Source organism: Egretta garzetta, unplaced genomic scaffold (genome assembly GCF_000687185.1).
Source record: "Egretta garzetta isolate BGI_Z169 unplaced genomic scaffold, ASM68718v1 scaffold215, whole genome shotgun sequence".
NCBI lineage: Eukaryota > Metazoa > Chordata > Aves > Pelecaniformes > Ardeidae > Egretta > Egretta garzetta.
This window is the reverse complement of record NW_009259719.1, coordinates 7197356-7211373: the sequence shown is the minus strand read 5'-3', so window position 1 is coordinate 7211373 and position 14018 is coordinate 7197356. Positions and strand designations below refer to the sequence as shown.

Sequence of the window (14018 nt, the reverse complement as noted above, 5' to 3'; positions counted from 1 at the left end):
AGGATTAACAGTCTGAAACTACCCAAAAGCTAGAGGGTGCTCCCAAGAGCTCTGTAGCACTGCATAACTGTTGGACAACCTGATCCTCACTAGTACGTTTTCTTCCGCCTGCTCGGTGGTTGGGAAAACTAAATAATTCGCAACAGCGTTACAGGATACAGAAGGGTTTTGAGATGCAAGAGACCTTGCTTCATTCTGTATTTTACGAGCTGACTGCAAGGAGAAGAGTTTTGGGAAGAGCATAATGTCAGTAATCACATCAGTTTTTCTTTCTTGTTAATGGTTAAGAATGAGAATTCAGAAGCAGGTATTGCAACAACCCCGGGTCTGGTTTTGTGCCCTTTTCACAGCAAGTAGGAGGAGCCGCAGCTGCTGTGTTAAAAACAAGCAAATAAAAATGGGCGAGAGATTTTGTGCTTGGCAAGATGCGTCCTCTCCAGCAGACCCGGCAAGTGGTGCTGATGCTCCACGCAGTCGCTGCCCGATGCTTCTCTCCCGGTAAGCTGCTGCAATGACATCGCATGGCGCTGTCAACAGGACGTGGCGTTGAACAGCAGAGGCACGTATTCCCAGGGAGCGTGCTGTGGCTGCTGCGGGACACATCGGCCTCACGGTCTTGCACTTAGGCTGCCTCAGAATAAATGTTCAGCTCAGCACTGAAGCCTGGCTCTGCTGGGAGACGGGCTTTATACAAAAACGCAGCTACTGTCACACTGTAAACCTCTGCTTTTGCCTAATTGTGCAGCATTTTGGTTAGCTCTCCTGAAACACTTGTGTTGTTTTTGTAAGCGGTCAGGGCTTACAAATTGCTACTTTTTTATTGTAGTTTAAGGACAACTGGAGTTTAATTGTATATTCTAGGAAAAAAAAATAAATCATAAAGCCGTGAATGAAAGTTTCACATAACTTTCTTTTAATTGAAGACAAATAAAAGAACCAAGGGCTCAAACACTTTTTAAAAAGACATCTTCTGTTCCCCAATGTCGTCTCTTGAGCAAAATATACAGCATATATATATATATATAACATAACTACATTCAAGTACCAAACAGAATTTACATTTTCCCAAATAGAGAAAATAATGCACATGATTCACATACCTTAAACCCAACCATGCATGAAAGAACACTGCCAATAAATCAGCAGTTGGACATAATCAACCACACTACTGTGTATTACTCTGAAGTATCGACAACACTGGTGGAACACAGCACGCGGGAGTTTTCGGTTTATGATGTTTAACCCTGCTTTAAAGTCCAACTCTGTTCAGAGACTTACTTGTCTAAGAGCTGTTCAAATTTAGGGTTAATAAAAGAAAATCCGTCAAACGCAGACTGATCCATGGACTCGATCAGGTTTTTGTCACTGTAAGACAATTTCGGCTTCTCACTCAGAAATTCTCTGTCAAAGTTGTTGTAGTCGCTTGCTGACTTCTGTGTTAAACAGAGAGGGAAGACAGTGTGAGACAGACTTGTAATTTCTTCCAGAACAAATTGCTCAAAGAGGAAAGGCTAGGAAGTTACTTCTTGAGCTCCCTCCCCTCCCTTTAGAGGAAAATTGCCTTTTTGCCTATTTCAACACCACTGTAAGATTGTAACCGGGCAGTTGCTTGTTAGTTGAAAACAAAGAGCACCAGGTCGCTTCAGTGAAGAACCACCTGGCTTTGTGATACTGTGTCCTAGGATTACCCAAAGATTCCCTATAGACAGAAGCAATGCTGCACTTATCTTTAAGCCCAACTTTTCTTGCCATTATCCAAAATTTTTAAATTACTGAAAGCACTTCACTGTTTGTACTTGTTCAAAGAAAAAACTGTTGTCCTATTGCAGCCGCTTTGCGTTTGGATAAAATATTTGTGCATGTTCCATAAAAATTCACCTTACTAAAGACCCTGTGTTTTACACTCTGAGCCTCTAAAGGTTCCTGTTTGTAGGATCCTTATGTTTCCAGAGTTCCCGTTTCTATGGGAACATGCAACATGAAGCTCCTGTTCTTGAATGGGACAGCTCTCGGCAACAGAGTACATCAGTATCTTTTAAAGGGACTGCGTTACCTCCAGATCATTTTACCTGTACCAGTACAGGGTGGAGGAAAACTGGTTTGGATTTTTAACCACATGAGATGAAGGAGCAGCATCCCACAGTGACACAGACCATGAGCAACGCACGCTCTCTTCCTTCAGTGTTCTTTTTGGGTAACATTAGGCGAGTACATGACAACTCTTAAGTTAGTGGTATAGAGAATGCATCTTTTTGCCCACTTTGAGATGCTCAGATGAGTTTGATCAGCACGTATGTAATGCTTGTGCAGAGTGCCCGCAGGCAGTTCCCAACTGAGCAGCCTCAAGTCCTTCTCCCACGTGGCATTGCAGAAGAGAAAAATGCAGGAAACTGTCAATGTGTCTACCATGGAGGAGCGTGGAGATCAGAACTATTAGTTGATCTTCCTGAAGATTGTATTAGTGAAGCAGCTCATTGAGAGAGTACAGGAAGAGGCCTTAACAGGAAGATTTCAGGGCAGTCAGAGGAACACAGCGAGTCTTTTTATAACTGCACCATCCAAGACCAAGGGGGTTTGAGATCCACAGCCATCTTGTTTATAAAACGTGAGGAGAAACTTGCAGCAGGGCAGTCTGAGCAAGTTAGGGCAATCGCCCTTTACCCCTAGGCTGACATTTGCAGTACTGCTACGGAACAAATAACCCACATACCACTTTTGGCCTGAAGGGAGGGTCTACCTCCCTCTTCTCCAGCGCCGTCCAGTTGATGGTTTTGAAGAAAGAATGGTCTCTGATATTCCCAGTGACCCCCAGTCGTCTTGTTGGATCCCTTTCAAATAGCTGCAAGACAAAATAACCCGGTAAAGCCTTGCCTCTGCTCAGAAGGGAGGTGGCACTGGAAGAAGCATGGGCATCTAAAAGAACAAAGGTTGCTTCCAGCAAACAGACCATTAGTAATTAATCCGACCTGGCTTTCCATTTGTGAAAGTAATTTGCTTGCTGATAAATAGCTCCTTTTAAAAGCCTCCATTTGTCCCTCCCTGGACAAATACAGAACGGTGATCTACTCCTTGATCATCAGTCCTACCTTTTCTAATATATCTTTTGATTCCTTGGTAATCCAGCGTGGGTAGTGAGGGATGTCCACTCGGATTGACTCAAACAATTCATCTTCATCATCCCCATGGAAAGGAGACTGTCCAATAAGCATCTCATACAGCAGGACCCCAAATGACCACCAGTCCACAGAGAACGTGTACCGCAAGCCTTGCAGGATCTTGTTCCACAGGAAAAAGTTCAGAGGAGGAAACACAAGTAATTAGTAAAAGGCAGCTGCAATGTAGAGCAACAAAACACGAGGGGTTTTAAGAGAGAGCCTTTAATAACTAGGATATTTAGGGAGGAAAATAATTCAACTATTCGACAAATTGCTGACACTGATGCACATCTGTAGTTTTATTCTTGGCTGCTGTTTGTGGCAATGTGGACAGGTGAGTGGACAGGTCTTTGCTCTCATTCAGAAGTTTTCTCCCATTAACTCTAAATACCCATATACTTGGAAAACTTCTCCACTTTCTCTACCAGATGAAGGGAGAAGCAAGTAGCAATGAAAAGTAGATTGCTACCAAACAGACTCTGCCACCGTTCATAGCTTTAACAGCGAACTGCCTTGTTTGGACGATAAAAACCCAACTGTGAACACAGGGAATTTATCTTGGTGAGGTTCCCCTTAGAAGCTGCTTTTGCTTTGAATTTTGGTTGGTTGTGAGGGCACGGGTCTGCTCACCATCTGCAGCGGACATAGATTCATTTTGTGGGAGCCCCCTGTGTATACTGGCTGTAAAGCCATGAGGGAAAACTGGCTGGTCAAAACCTGAACATTTTAACACTTCAAACCCATGTTTTTTTAAACGTGCAGCTATAGAATATCTCCAAGTCTCAGGTACCTTCTACAGAGAACTCTGATTTAATGTGTTGGGTTTTTTTTCCTTGTGCTTATTAGACTTTCACATTTCTGAACTGTTAGTCTACGAAAGGATGATTAATCGCAATGGCCATTCTGACATCAGTGTCCTGAATCCACCCCAGCGGCGTGGGGCAGTGACGTACTGACCTCAGGAGCAATGTAGTCTGGGGTCCCGCAGAAAGTGCTTGCCTTGTTCTCACCGACAACATTCTCTTTGCACATTCCAAAATCAGCTATTTTGATGTGGCCTTCTTTATCGAGCATCACATTGTCCAGTTTCAGGTCTCTGCAAAAAGTGTTTTAAAAAAGAAAAAGTTATAAGGACAAGTGAGTCATTTTTGTATGCAGATGCATGCAGTTTCTTCATTGATAAACACCTACCTTACATCACACAAACTGGCTTTTCAAGAAAATAATCATCCATCAACACAATACGTACAAACCAGTATTTTTGTACTTTGAAGGCGGTAGGGAGAAGGGAAGAATTCTCTCTTGTCACAGTAAATAAGAGGCTTGAGGACCCTCTCCCTTGCCTCCAAACTAGATGGACTCAACTGAAACAAAACTGCTTTTGTGTAACATAAATAACTTTCCATCATTCTGGTTGCCAAGGAAAAGACGCCCAGATATAGATTCATCTCAGGCATGTTAATGCCCTTGGAATAACATCGGGTCTCTGACAGACAGCTTTTACTTGTTACATCGATCAGTAACTCAAAGATGCCTGAAGCGCTAAGGCAACTCACCCGTCCCACACTGGAGCTGGTCGGTACTCACCTATAAATAATGCCTTTGCTGTGAAGAAACTGTAGCCCACATAAAATTTCAGCTCCGTAAAACCTGAAAAGACCAAAACATCTTTTAATCTGTCTTGCTCAGTTAAAACATAGTCAAGGCAGCTGGCCAAAACCATGTCTGTAAGCGTCTCTTCATGAAGTGAGAAGCATCGTACGTGCCTTTACCTGCCAGTGGAGCTGCATTCATACAGCTGGATGCTGTACTCTTCAAATTAATCCCTTCACCACACCTCTGTCTTACCCAATGCCAAACAGTAGAGGGGACAGCAACTTGCCGTAATGCTTCATTCCGCTTCCGTTAGGGAACACTGTCCCCTTTCTGATCTTTAATAGTATTTGTATGTACTTAGAGAGATGCACGTGCCATTTGAAAGACAGCTACCAGGAGCTCAGTACTGGCAGGATTGCTTCAGGAGGGACGGGGCACTAACGGCCAAGTGAGGAAGGGATCTCGCCCATCTCCTCCTGCACCTGCCCCACTGCAGCAGTCTGAAAAACAGCATTGCTTCCGGGGCATGCTCCTCAGAAAGGAGGTGACAATCCAGAGGATACGCAGGAAAATGCTTTAAAAAAAAATACTTTTCTCTCCCCCTGGAAATGCATTAAAAGGTTGTTGTTTTGGTTGGTTTTTTTTAAAGATTAAACAAATACAAAATGTCATGGTTTAACCCCAGCTGGCAACTAAGCACCAGCCGAAACCAGGACACAAAACTATTTCCAGTTCTGTATAGCAGAATGAATGTTGACCCCAAAACTTCAGAAATAGGTACAGAGGCTGCCAGGAGAGGCTGCCAGATGCACAGACATTTGCTGAAGTGCAGGTAAGCTGGAGAGGCTTTGTGCAGATTTTTGCTGGGGGAAGTGGGAGTAGCCCCACAGGAGTACTCTCATATCAACTTACCAATAGATAGTAAATACTGTAAGTTGGGTTTTTCAACCCCCTTGCTGTTTTATAATTTTTCCATCAAAATACCATCCTAAGGGACACTGAAGCTGTACCTTTTGCTTTTCAGTGCTGGCTCATGTTGTGGTTTACCCAGCATCGCTAGGTGCAAGCATCCCTTAAAGTAAAACATCACACTACTATGTAACTTAAGAAAAACCTCACCCCACACATCATTAAGCGAGCTTCTTTGCTGTATCAAACTGGAAAATACATTTTCAGTCATCTGCCACTGAAACTTGAGTGAAAGGCTGCAGGTAAGTGGCGCAGAACTAGCAGCCCAAAACCAGACACCCAAAAATCATTCACGGAGATGGAGACGGAAGGGTTGTGGACTTACGTTGCTCTGTAGAGATCAAAACGCCCCTTGTCTTGTATGTGGAACATCAGGTCTCCCCCGTTCAGGAACTCCATAACGAAGAACAGATGATCCTGTTTGCAAACAACCAGAGAATGGAAAAATTACTGATGCAATTGCAACCACAGAGGAAGTAGCAATGTGACTACTGGGGACCAAGCAGCCACTTTGCTCCTCTCCTGAAGTATTTCTGTATTTCACGCCCCCCTAAAGAGCGCATGAGGCTCCTACAGATTTGAGTAGCCCAGTCTTGTCTTGTAAAGCTAAACGGCTGATCTTGTGTTCTGTGGATTTCTAGACTTAAAAAATACATAAATTTAAACAGACTTACTGATTTCTACCTTTTTTCCCCTGCACCAAGGGTAAAGCTAAGATCAAGAATTTAAATTAAACTGCCTGTTATTACCGATTGCGTAGATGTTTTTCTGATCTCATTATGTTCTCATCAGCATGGGGTGTGTGTGTGTGTGTCACACTTGTTTACTTTCCACAAAGCCTGTGAACTACTGCACAGAGCACAAGAAAAGGGTATTTAATTCTTGCATCACTAAATTACTTTCACTTGACTGCTGGTAACAGCATCGATTACAAGGCTAAATCTGTCACGTTGCTGTCGCCATTGGGCTTTTTCTTACCTTTGTCTGAAACGTGCAGTAAAGGTGCGTGAGAAACGGATTTTCCCACGCAAGTGCGAGGACCCGCTTTTCCACCATGGTACATTCCACATCATCGTCAATTAGCACCACATCTTTTTTCAGAGCTTTGATAGCGAAGAATTCATTCTTCCCTTTCAGCTCAGCAAGCAGAACCTACCAGAAAATAAAAGATGAGGTTACAGCAGGCGCAGGAAAGAGTTGCTGGTGGTATCAGTAAGGGAAAGCCAGAGGTGTTCACAGCAGGGGTGGTGACAATTAAAAAAGTGTTTAAATGGGAAAGGTGAGTGAGATTTGGGAAGGTGAAGTTGCTGGGCACAGAGATGAGGAGATGGGGCTCAAGGACCAGCCGCTTCCAAGGCAGCTTTTCTGCCAATGTCTCGTGAGTGCATCAGCACAAGACGTGCAAAGCCTGTTCCTTCATCAGAGCTGTAGTTTCACAGACAACAGCGGACAGAATCCGTGGAGGTCAGGCTGCTCGCCTACACCTCCCCCTGCCATTGCACCGGCGCGCGAGGAGGCTGCTTCTGTGCAGCACGTGTGAACGTAGAACGCCCTTTTGCACCATGGTGCATAAAGGGCAATTCCTCTGCCTTGATACTCAGTAATTGAAAACCTGTTGTGCATTACGGATCACTGTGAGTTTAGGCGGGATTCAGGCAATGAATTTCTACTGTCTTTGACGCAGGTGCCTGTATTCTATTCTGTTAAAAGATCATCTGCCCAAGCAGTTGTAGCAGTAAGACCTTTCTGGTTAATGGAAATAGCAGAGATCAAGCAAGGCAGTCACCTTAAGCTCTGTAAGCTTGTTACGTACCTTTCCAAAACTTCCTTTCCCTAGTACTTTGTGGAAGACAAAGCTGTCTATGTTGAATTTTCTCCTGCTTGCGATTCGTGACGTGGTCTTGGGTGTGCTTCCCTCCCAGAGTTTATCGTACTCGCTGTTATCTGCCAGTTGAAACGGGGAGTTTATAGTTCAATATATGCAGAGACGCTGCCTGGCTCAGATCCCCCACTAAGCGTGAAGTACTGACACGCTACTCCAGTGCATCTGCTGCTGGAATAGCAGCGAATCTAAACATGGGGTCAACTTCCATAGTTCATAACAAAGTGTAAATCACAGGAGCATACTCAGTAGTGTTGGATTTTAATTGAATCTGCAGTTGTTTCTAATTCTGGGTTTAAGCAATACTTAGACATTATAAGAAAATCAAAGGCCCTAATTTTCCCCTATGACAAAAGATACAGAGCAGAATTTGGAAAAAACAAACACACTTTACAAGGACTGCTGGTAAACAGATTATTTTTCTTCTGTGAACGGAACAGTTTAGTCCATCAGCCTAAGCAGACAGGCCGTAAAAAGGCCTGATTTATGCCCAATGCTGGTTAAGAAGCATGATCATACCGGTTAATCCTGGATATATCCTAAGATTCATAGCTAAGAAAAATTAATCTTATTAAAATTAATTAATATTAATTCTTTTTGCCCTCTGCTTCATAGATCAGCTGGGTCACTAACAGGACACCCATGATCACCAGGAGACAACACCATGTGTGCCCCACAAGCTGCCCAGCACCTGCGATAACCAGGGAGGGATCACAGGGACTGCACCCTGACTTTGTATTAAACCAAATCACCTTTGCAAGGTTTTTTTTTCCTCTGTTCCAGCAAACCAGAACATGTAGGATAAGTAATATCAAATCATTTTCTTACTGGGCATTTCAACAGAATGAGAGCAACGTATGGATGAATATAAAATCCTGTGCCATGCCAAACCCACCCATTATCTCTTACCAAGCTGGGTGATTTCCATCTGGTGAAGAGTTACTTCTACCGTTGCATTTATTTTTGCATAAATTATCATAGGTTAGCTGTTATGAAAATAAGGCTTATACAGTGCTAGAACTCTTTAGCAATAGTTAAAAAAACCAAAACAAAGCCTTACTCTGAACCTGTAAACTATTTCAGCCATTCAATCTTAAGTACTATTTTGGCTACTTGTATCCTAAACCAGGTAGCACTTGTCATTGGTGTCCAATGGTTTGTGAACAAAACAATTAACAACGCGCGTGACATTTTGGGTGCGGGGGGAGGGAAACGCGTTGGATGCGCACGTCTGGTCAGCGAGGCGTCCTCCAGTTCCAGCGTGGGGAACTGCGCTGCAGTGAGTGAAGCAAGAATTTTGGAGAAAGGTGGGGGTTTGCTCATGGACTAAAAACTACAAGAAGTTAACATAAGGCAAGAATGAATAAGGACTTAAATTGTTAGTTTGTGTAGTCTGGTAGGTAAGTGGCTAAATTAAAACACTGTAGCTTTTCTCACCTGTTCTATCTCCTCCTGGAGCTCTAGGCTTCTTATCAAAATCTTGATAAATACCAACACTTTCTACAGATCCAGAATCGGACCTTCGTGTAGATTTCTGAGGAGGAAGGGAACAATTGAAATTATATTTGCACTGTTACCTTATAAATAAGTGTAATAATAGCCGTTAAATGTAACACAATGGCAGTATAAACTTTTCTGTTCAATTATTAACTCCTAGTACGTATCTTTTCTCCAGAGGCCTGGTTCATAGGCTATTTAGCCACATTCTTTACAGCTTCAGATCAGCCAATTGCTTTACTTCCTTCGCTGCTAGAAAATAAGTCATTGAAATTCCCCAGCAGTCTCTGTTGCATTGTTTGTTGCAAGATTATTAGCAATATAATGGTTTGAATCCACAGTGGAAGAATTTAAACTGTGGGAACGTGTCCCCTGGGATGTATGTTCATTTGAAATGGGAGACGGGAATCACTGTCATACTGGACATGCTCAAGTCATATCTGTGTGTGACATCCATCTTCAGCACAGGGAAACGAATTTTGTGTACGGAAGATCCCCAATATCAAATTTTAGTAATGAAAAGATTGAGCTTTTCTGTGTCATGAAAGAGCTGGCACAACAGCTCTCACTGTTTTCACTGTAAATATCCTGTGAGAGCTTAGGAACACTCAGCTCAGAGGCAATACTGTTGGCTTTTGTGATACATTTTCCTGGTTTATTTCAGAGCTGGTGTCTGAGTATTTGCAAGTCAGAAGCCAACCACAAGAGAGCCATGCTGCAGCAGGAGAGGAACAATGTAAACTATGGGGCCAGGGTTACTTCCAGAGGAGTTTTCTGTGTGCATATATCAGATTAATAAAAATTGAGAATATCTGGTATGTTTCTCCTTACTTATTTAATTTTAGCATTCAAGTGGAATTCTAAAATTGAAGCATGGAAAAGCAGAGTTCAGCGTTGTGATACCAGTGTTTAAACAATTAAACAGAAAGGGGGAGAATAACCTTGGCACCACAGAAGAACAAAGTTGGATTTCAGGAAACCGCACACCTTTTTAAAAATTCCTCGTTAGGTGGGATTCCTCCCCCCGCCCCCGCAGTTTCACCTTTAGGCTACTGACATCTTTGTTAGTCTCTTCACGGGTCAAATTAAGAAGAGAAGGCTGTTCACATTTCCTCTGTCCCAAACTCAGTTCCCCATAAAAGTGATACAGAAAAAGTGAAGTAAAACCCCCAAAATGCTCTGAAAACAACTTAATTACCTGACAAATGGCAGTAAAGCATACCTGGCTAACTTGATTTAAAGCTTCAGCTAGCAACTTCTGGTTTATTCCACATAAGTTTGCCACCTTCTTCTGGCATTTGTGATGCACATTCATCCCACATTCTAAAAGAAACGTAAGGATGGTTATAGAAGCACCAGGAAAATACTGTCCGACACCAGAATAAACAGGGCTGTTTCTCTTGTTATAGGACCAGATTGGACAGGAATCTATCATTATTAATAAAATTGCAGTTTTAACCTTTTAACTCAATGAGGCTGAGCTACAAAAATTTTTCAAAAGGAAAAAAACTCCAATCACCATTACTTTATTCTCAGAATCTGTTGCAATAAAGATCAGCTCGCCTTTTTGTGGGAGAATTATAACCACGCTATTTAGAGTAAACAATTTCAGTAGACTTTGAGGCGCTACCTTGAGTCAGATGCACCAGGTCTCAGCTATTCTGACCCCAGTCAAGCTCACACCTCCGCAGCATCTTTTCTGACTGCGTAAAGCTCACCTTGGCTGAGCTGTCACGTGAGCCAAGTGCCTATTTCTCTCCCACAGCTGGATGAGGTGAATCCCGTTCTATACAATGCACATATACAAATCCACCATGTGTAGCAATAGCTAATCTCTAGCAGGGGGCAGAGAGGGGGAGACTACACTGGAAGAGCACAGGATGATCCCAGCTGCTCTCCCTCCTCCTCCGTACCTTCACACTTGAGTCCCTGTTTGACCAGCCCCCAGAGCAGACTGCCGCAGTGGTCGCAGAAGGTAGGGCTCATGTAGTTGTAAACTTTGAAGCGATGAGGCATGTCAATGTTGAAACGTTCCTTCTGAAACTGAGGACAGGGAGAGGGGTGAGGCACCTCATCCCAAACAGGACCAGCTTCTTAAGAGGAAACGGCCTGGGTATTACAACGCTACAGTCCCGATCTTAACATCCCTCATCTAGCAGGGAAGGAACCTGCCCACCAAATACCACCCACCCCCTTGCAGGGCTTTTAACTACTTTTCTTGCTTTAAAGTTTCATCCACTACACGTTACATACAGTCTTCAAGAGAAGACAGTACCTTGGGTTGTACAGCCAAGCACCTCCCAAATGGACTTGGCCGTTTCTGTACAAGGTTTTGTTAATTCTGGAGTGTTTATTAACACAATTATGCTCTAACTATATTGTTACAGCTCTTACCATTGTGTCCCTGCTGTTGGCTGCAGTACCGGTACACCTCCCAATGATTTTATCAATACATTTCTTATGAATAGCAGCATTGCATTCTTCAAGACATGCACAAGAAAAAAAAAAGGATTTATTCAGATAATAAATACATGGGATAAGGTGTTTGCATTTCATAGCATAATGTGAAAAACACACTCCTTTCCAGCATACTATATGCACCAAAACATTTCTATCAAGACGATGCTATTTTTTAAGCTGACTCACCCATTTTATCATAACCTCTATTTCTAAACTAAATCTGCCTCCAGAGGCAACACCACCATCGTTTGGTAATAGGACAATATTATGCTTTTGAGGTCTACCCTTTGATATCTCCCCTACTGTTTGGAGTAATGCACAGAGATCTACGCTAAGTCAAAAGCACTTTTCAATTCAGCTGTAAAACCCTTCCATAGATGTAATTCACTTCAGAAAAGGTTTCACAAAAACTGCTGTTATAAATGAGCGCAACTTTTCAACAGCATTAGCACTTATGAGAAGAATAGCCAAGTCTGAATCTTGATACTAAAAGCTCAGGTAGGAATCAGAGTTACACAGCCTTAGGCTACTGTGCAAAACTCATGTTTAACATCTACCACCACCTGTGGTGATGATGCTCTGTGCCGTGCATGTTTACAGAAGATTTTTCAACAGTAACTATTAGATCTACAGATTCATGTGGAAAGTAGTGCAAGAAAAAGGTAAAATTAACTTACGCCTACATTTGTATCCCTGCTTGTTGAGTCCCCTAAGAAAACAAATGAAAAAGAAGGAAATCAAAACCACATGTTTGCTGGAATAAAAGGTGGTGGGTTTTTTTATTTTTACTGTGTCAACCAATCAATCCTTTGTCTACAGGAATGTTTGTTCCAATTAATAAACTGGTCTAAATTCTGCTACTCAAAATCCTCTTAGGAAAGCAAGGTTTAGAAGACAAGGTGGCATGTTTTGATAGGCCAGGAAATTAGGAGGGAAACCCGGAACAGAGGTGGTTTCAATAACGTGGGAAGTCCTCCTCATCTGACTTACTATGAAAACGGCCTTACTATGAAAGGGATCCAGCTTCTTGCTCTCTATGGGTCTTTACTCTGCTATCAGCCACTTCACATCTCAAAGTTTGAACTTTATTTTCTCAGATCCACTCATCCCACTCTCCTGTGAAAGAGCTGCTGTCAATCATGGGCCAGATCTCACTCGATGCTGATGGAATTTTTGCCAATTATTTCAGTGGCAAATATGTTCTAGTTTTTAATGTGAAACAAACACCTATAGTTCTTGGGTATAACAACGCTCCTAGTAAATATATAATTTCCATTTCCCAACACATATGAATTTACATGTCATGTTTTGTCCCAATATAGCTAAAGGGAATTTTGCTGTTATGTGGCCCTTGGGGGTGGGAGGGGAAGCTTCGTGTGTCCTTCTTACCATACAAAGTCTTTGCAGACAGAGCAAAACGTAGGTTGTCCAAAAAAGGTAGCAATAAATTCATGATTTTTGATGTAGTGGATTTTGGCTTGCTTGATAGCTCCTCTCCTGTTCATGGTTACCGTCCCCTCCTCTTCCCTCATTGACTGTTTGCAGTCTAAGGGGGAGACAAGAAGACGCACTTTTAATACTTTAAGGTATTACACATTAATATTTGCTTCTCCAAAAAGTTCAGTTTGTTTTTCTGTTTCAGACTTTTTTTTTTATTTATTTTACACCTGCATTCTGCAGACTTTCAGGCCAACCCACGCACACACTGCTTCCTAAGGTGTTCCCATGTCCTTGTTTCTAAGTGCTTCCCTCTCCTGCTCATTCAGAAGAAACCTTCAGCAAACGAGCCGAGAGGAAGCAGCAAGAATGGAGTACGGTCTTGCCAGAGAAATGACAACCACAGTTGTTTCTTGAAAAAATATAAGCTGCTATACATTATGTAATTTATGTGCAAGAGAAATAAACGTTTTATTGGAAGCATGAGGGTCATCTTCAGTAGAAGCCTTTTCATGCTGCTGCTCCGCGTGCCCTCCCGAACCAGGACTACAGTAGGTGAAGGGCTGAAGGACCTCCAGAGTCACCACCGGGCCATAGCACAGCAAGATGCGTTTCTTCTAGCCTCCGGGATCATTAAGCAGTGAGCACAAATGAGATTTTCAATCAGACATTTCCATTTCTCATAACGTTGATGCTGTATCTGTCAACATCTCTCAGTCTCATCCCTCTCCCCTCCTAGCCGCGCCCATGGCGTTACAGTATGTAGTACTATATAATAATATAGTAATAATAGTACACACTATAGTATATACTGTAGCATCTAATACTGTATTACATAGAAATTACATATAGTATTAACCAAGAAATAAAACAACAAAAAAAAATTCTCAGGCTCTGAGCCCAACTGGCTTGTACAGGTCCTTCATTACAGGTTATAGTTATTTCTACTCATTTCCAAGGAAGCTTCTGAGTTTCTCTTACAAAAAAAAAAAAAAAAAAAAAAAAAAAAAAGATTTTTTGTC

The 14018-nt window shown here is 42.4% G+C and overlaps 1 protein-coding gene across 1 annotated transcript in view; it reads right to left on the bottom strand.

The window, feature by feature from the left end:
* Nucleotides 1-981: 981 nt before the first annotated feature.
* Nucleotides 982-14018, bottom strand: part of PRKCD (protein kinase C delta) — a 28420-nt gene continuing 15383 nt past the window's right edge. Inside the window, exons 4-17 of the mRNA XM_009639358.2 lie at nucleotides 12949-13105; nucleotides 12237-12268; nucleotides 11494-11579; nucleotides 11013-11142; nucleotides 10322-10422; nucleotides 9040-9136; nucleotides 7534-7664; nucleotides 6699-6872; nucleotides 6046-6137; nucleotides 4743-4805; nucleotides 4113-4251; nucleotides 3087-3275; nucleotides 2711-2839; nucleotides 982-1433 (exon numbers count right to left, since the gene is read on the bottom strand). Coding sequence (XP_009637653.1) covers nucleotides 1275-1433; nucleotides 2711-2839; nucleotides 3087-3275; nucleotides 4113-4251; nucleotides 4743-4805; nucleotides 6046-6137; nucleotides 6699-6872; nucleotides 7534-7664; nucleotides 9040-9136; nucleotides 10322-10422; nucleotides 11013-11142; nucleotides 11494-11579; nucleotides 12237-12268; nucleotides 12949-13105 — 1679 coding nt within the window. The 3' untranslated portion in view covers nucleotides 982-1274. The remainder of the gene's footprint in view (nucleotides 1434-2710; nucleotides 2840-3086; nucleotides 3276-4112; nucleotides 4252-4742; nucleotides 4806-6045; nucleotides 6138-6698; nucleotides 6873-7533; nucleotides 7665-9039; nucleotides 9137-10321; nucleotides 10423-11012; nucleotides 11143-11493; nucleotides 11580-12236; nucleotides 12269-12948; nucleotides 13106-14018) is intronic.